The following is a 5,154-nucleotide window of genomic DNA, read 5'->3' as shown; positions in this document are numbered from 1 at the left end:
TGAGGCAAACCACGTTTGGAAGAGAGGAAAAAGGTGGAGGAGTACCATGATACACTACTTCCACACTTCTTCCGCACTTAAAACTTGGTTAGCAATGCTTTAGTCAACAAGAACAATTGCAATTATAACTTTAAAAAAAATAAAAATAGGAAGAATAAAATGATGCAGCTGGCAGACAAAAATGAAAATGCATTATTATTGAAATAAAAAGGGTAATGCATAATAAATAAAAGTAAAAATATATTACTGATTTCCTAAAAAGAGAGAGGGAAATAAAACAAACGACGAAAACTAAAAACCAAGAAAAAGCATTAAAATAAAAATAAAAATGTAAGACAAGAAAAACAAAAAACAATACCAATTTCAAATGCTTCAGTAAATACTGACCGCTTATATAAGAGCAAAAGGTATGTGTGCATCCCTCGCAACTACAGGGCCGCAATAGAAAAGAAGGACAAAAGAGCATAAGCCACGTCTGGCGTATTGATCACTCGCCCATAGAAAAAGGCTATCATCCATTGTGTACGGCACATCCGCGCGTCAATGTCAACAAACAGGAAAAATGATACATTGCACGAATCTTTACGACAAGATCTTATGACTACTGAACGACTAAGACTTGACCAATCCTCTTTCGATTGAGAATTAGCAAATGCCGAAAAAAGAAAGCTAGCAAGAAACACACTGTTAGAAAGGGAAAAAAGTTTTAAAAGATAAAAGGCAAACAAAAAAATAGAAAATAAACAACAAAAAATGTGAAAATAAAATTCAACTTTTTTAGCAATAAAAGAACAGCTCGTGCCATATGGAACAAAAATGGCAAGAAACAAAAAAAAAAGCCCACAAGCCGAACACAGGTTTAAAAAGTGAGATTCACTAGGCAAGAAAAAAAGAAGTACAACACGAGTACTGTTTTGAGAGAGAAGACCAACACGTACCTAAGGCTCAGAGTGAAGAAAAAGAAAGAAAGAACAAGGCCCAGGTAGAAACGGCAATACGGTGCAAGCGACCTGTACTTGAATATAGAGACTTCGTTAAAAATAAGTCAACTGAGTTTTAGCGCCTCCGATTAATTAATGGATGAGTCAAAGCTTATGTCTCCGTCTTTAAAAAATCGTTGCAGTTCAGATGCGAGAAGCAGGTATTACGCTGTATAATACAGCAACAGCTTTGCATATCAGAAACTATAAAAAGGCAGCACCAGCAGGTTGCCAACGGACATCACATGTATGCATCGCAAAATTCAGCTTCACTTCACCGGAGAGAGCTCAGGAAAACAACATTTTTTCTTACAAAGCTGGCAAAGATTGAAAAAAAAAACAAATGTATGGTTCCGATTTATGTTTGCATTAATCCTAAGGATCTTCCCGCCGAGTGTCTATTCAGGCCTACGCAGGCACTAGGCAGATTCATAGTAGTTGTCCAGCAACTTCCTGACGTTCTTGAATATAGGCACGAGGGCGAGGAGAGCGATCTGCAGGTGCTCGGAGCTGTTCAGGCGGATGCCGACTTGCCCGGTCCCCTTGTTGCTCACATTCAGACTGGCAATCAGGTTGCTAGACCTTCCAGCAGGGATCTGAGACTGGGCATTGCACCCGACGGCGAGATCCCCGTGCCAGTCCACGACGGAGATAGCGAGGGTAGAAAGCATGCGCCCAATCGGGTAGTCTTTGTCTCTCAATGTAGCCTCCAGACGTCCGCCGTACGCAGCGTCTCCTTTCCCGCTCATAGTCCCACCACTTACTAGAAGCCTCAGCTGCTTGTTCACTATCAGTCTGTCTTCAATCTTCACACCAGCTGATAAGGTATCCCCAAGGAGCGTCGCAGATATCCCAGCAGCCGTGTTATTGCGCCTGAAGTTCTTGAATCTCGACTCACCACGAATTGTGTATGCCATGTCCTTGCCAACAGACTGCAAATCAAGCCCCACTGAAGAAGTTTTACCCTCGCCGTGCTTAACAGAACTTGCAACCTCCATTTGGAGGGAGCTGTCCTTCTTGTCTTTTGTTAGCTGGCCAGACACAGACAGAGGCACTTTACCTTTGACAGCGAATAATCTCTCAACGTTTAGACCTTCATAACCCACATCATGATCCCATCCCTGGGTCTCCAGCACAGGTCTCACAAGCCATTCACTTGGCGTATCCAGAAAACGGTAGCGATGGCTAGGATAGTCAGAATCAAAAGTCGAGGGCAATACCATGTCAGGCATAGGCACAGCAACATTGGTCGGAGTACTGCCATCGTCATCAACATTGCTGTTACCATAATCATCTTCTCTGGCCCTGGCCTCTGCTGCCATCTTCTTCATCATTTTACGACGCATATGTTCCTCTTTCAGCTGTTTTTTGTAGAATAGTTTCTCTCTGTAGTCTAGTTCCTCAAGATATGCCTTCCTCTGCGCATGGTTGAGTTTTGAAAGTTGAGCCTTAGTGAGGCGCTTAAAAGGAGGCAGGTCATCATAGTCTGAACCATCATCTGAATCACAATCATCTGCCAAATCATCTTCAAGATCATCATCGTCGCCAAACTGCTCCTCGGGCAACTTCAGCGGAGCTCGAGACTGAAGAAGTGAAGAGAGGAGAAAAGGAAGTGGAGCAACCCTCGTGCTAGAAGTTTTACCAGCGGGGCTATCCTGCAACTTGAGAAACGAATTAGCCTCTGCTAAAACCTTTGACGCAAAGCAGAGCAATAGCAACTGTGGCTTCCAGACTTGTCCATTTGGCAACACTCTCTGGCCTGACCTATTTGTCCTGCAAGCTGAGTGGTTTTCCACCAGAGCGACTGGATTCATAAGACGAACATCAGCAGCCGCCTGCCTTATAGCTTGCTGGACTACATGGGACCTCTGGGTGACAAACATCTCATAACTCAGAGGAATTCCATTTGGTCCATCTGGTGGTGCAGATGCAGCATGAGTTAACACTACTATAGCATTGAACCAGACCGAGGCTCCAAAAACTTTGCTAATGGTCTGCAACAGAGGTACATCACCATAGTCCCTACTCTGCAGATCCAGTCGGTCAAAATAAAGAACAATATCAGGAGGATTTTTGCTCACAATTTTCTTCACAGAATTGAGAACTTTCTGGTTGTACTGCTGGTCTGAAGATGAGGATGAAAGGCCAGGTGTATCAATCACTTTTACTTGGATTCCCTCAACCATACCAACTACTTCTTGAACTTTTCTGGTGCTGGATTCAAAAGCATCAGTCTCTAGCTTGACATCATCGAAAATTGAATTTATAGTAGCACTCTTGCCAACCCCAGTTTTACCAAGAACCAGTATGGTGCATGACAAATCAAGGGGCTCATTTCCAGCAGCTTCAAGCCGTTCTGCTATCTCTTGTGCTCGGCCAAAGTTAAAAACACCACGACCGTTTCTTCTAATCTGTTCTGCCAGCCCGAGCCGGTAAAGAACCTGCGAGACCACCATATTGTGAGGCGTTTGCCCAAACCTGTTAGCAAGACGCAGAAACTTAACCCGGATCATCTGGAGCTTCTCCCGGATTTCATCATTCTCATCTCCATCATCCCCAGCAGATTCAGTATCCTGCCGAGTGTCCCTGTCCACAGCGACTGGACCATTAGCACGGACCTGCTGAACAGGTCGGGCCGGAGGCAACAAGGAAGAGGATGCTCCAAGGCCAGCAGGACGAGCCAGCAAAGAGGGGCCATTAGCCTGACCTGCTGCAGCACTAGAGGATCGTGCAGGAGCAGAGCTAGCCTTATTCTCATCACCAGAGGAGTTTGAATCATCCAATTCCTCGACCACCACATCAGGCTCGCCTCCAGATTGTGTAGGGACCTCAAGCTTGCTATCACGGGCAGCAGTATCTCCCTTGCTATATTCTGGCTGCTCTTTGCTCTGATCAACCAACATAGCTTCTTGAACCTGTTCAGGTTCACTAGAGTTCATGGGGAGCTCAGGATTGATATCACAGGCAGGAACATCTTCCCTGCCCTTCTCAGGTTCCTCATCGAGATGTTCAGCCAAAACAGCATCTGTCACACACAGCCTGATGGCTTCCAACATGGCTTCCTCCTCTAAGCGCTCCCGATGCTCGTCGTGCGCATCATCCTCGACACCAATCTCGGCAAGCCTGTAATCCTCAATTGCCTCGCACTCAGCAGCGACAGATTCTCCGGTCACCGAAGCCTGTGCATTGTGAAAAAACTCCTCGCTCTGATCTGAACCAGCCAGCTCCTGCTGCTCCACCTCCACAAACAGATCAGCATCCTCGTCGGACTCCACCGCCGTCGGCGGCCCGTTCCGAGCAGCCTGTTGATCATAGCCTGCCGATGGATCCATGGTCGCCTCAGCCCAGGCCACATCGGACACCACCTCCTCGACACCCACGTCCCTTTGTCTGACCTCCACAACCTCACCGCCGCCACCCTCCTGCGCCTGCACAACCGCCTCGGCCGCGTCCCCTTCTCTGGCATCCAAGATCTCGCCGCTACCGCCCACCTCCGCGGCGGCCGCAACGGGCGCCGGTTCGGCACCGACCTGCGCGCCCCCCACCTCCTCCTCGGCGACTCCGCCCGGGCTTTCCCGATCCTCCGGCTCCAGCAGGCGCTTCTCGCCAATGGCGCTGTCGTCCATCGCGAGCCCCGACGGCGCGCGGAGCGCAACCCTAGCCTGCCACCAACAGAGACGGGACGGATCAAACAACAGCGACGGGAGGAGGAAAAAAAACGAGCGAACGAAGATGGACGGGAATAAACTTGGAAAAGGCGGCACCTTTGTGGTTGGGTTAGGCAGGTTTGGCGCGTCCGCGGATGGCGTCCGGTCCACCAACCTCGTCGACGGCGGTAAAGGACGGCGGCGTGGGAGATCGGAATTTGGGACGAGTTTGGGTGTTGCCCCGCGCGGCACGGCGAGAGGAAGAGAGAAGGTGGTCAGGTCCCGGTCCCTGTAGGCTTGCGCCGCTTTGGGGGCTGAATCGAGACCCTGATGACAAGATCGAACTTTTTATTACTCTTATTTTCAAGACGCTCGAAATTTGGTTTCGCAGGAAATATATAAATTTTATTTTCGATGCCTCAACTTTTTGCATATTTTTATTCCTTTTTTTGAAAGGCAGATGATTTAATGTTTGATTTTTTTTAACATCAGTACAGACACAAGCGCTCATATATACGCGCATACAC

General features: G+C 47.7%; 1 protein-coding gene across 1 annotated transcript; it reads right to left on the bottom strand.

Moving 5' to 3' along the window:
• Positions 1 to 1,208: 1,208 nt before the first annotated feature.
• Positions 1,209 to 4,930, bottom strand: LOC119274886 (translocase of chloroplast 132, chloroplastic-like). Its single transcript, XM_037555634.1, has 2 exons — positions 4,745 to 4,930; positions 1,209 to 4,642 (listed from the first exon to the last, which is right to left on the bottom strand). Exon 2 carries the CDS (start codon positions 4,604 to 4,606, stop codon positions 1,400 to 1,402), a length of 3,207 nt encoding a protein of 1,068 aa, XP_037411531.1. The 5' UTR covers positions 4,607 to 4,642; positions 4,745 to 4,930; the 3' UTR covers positions 1,209 to 1,399.
• Positions 4,931 to 5,154: the final 224 nt, after the last annotated feature.

This window comes from Triticum dicoccoides, chromosome 1A, assembly GCF_002162155.2.
Source record: "Triticum dicoccoides isolate Atlit2015 ecotype Zavitan chromosome 1A, WEW_v2.0, whole genome shotgun sequence".
Classification (NCBI taxonomy): Eukaryota; Viridiplantae; Streptophyta; class Magnoliopsida; order Poales; family Poaceae; genus Triticum; species Triticum dicoccoides.
The sequence above is the reverse complement of the archived record's forward strand: the minus strand, read 5'-3'. Positions and strand labels throughout refer to the sequence as shown.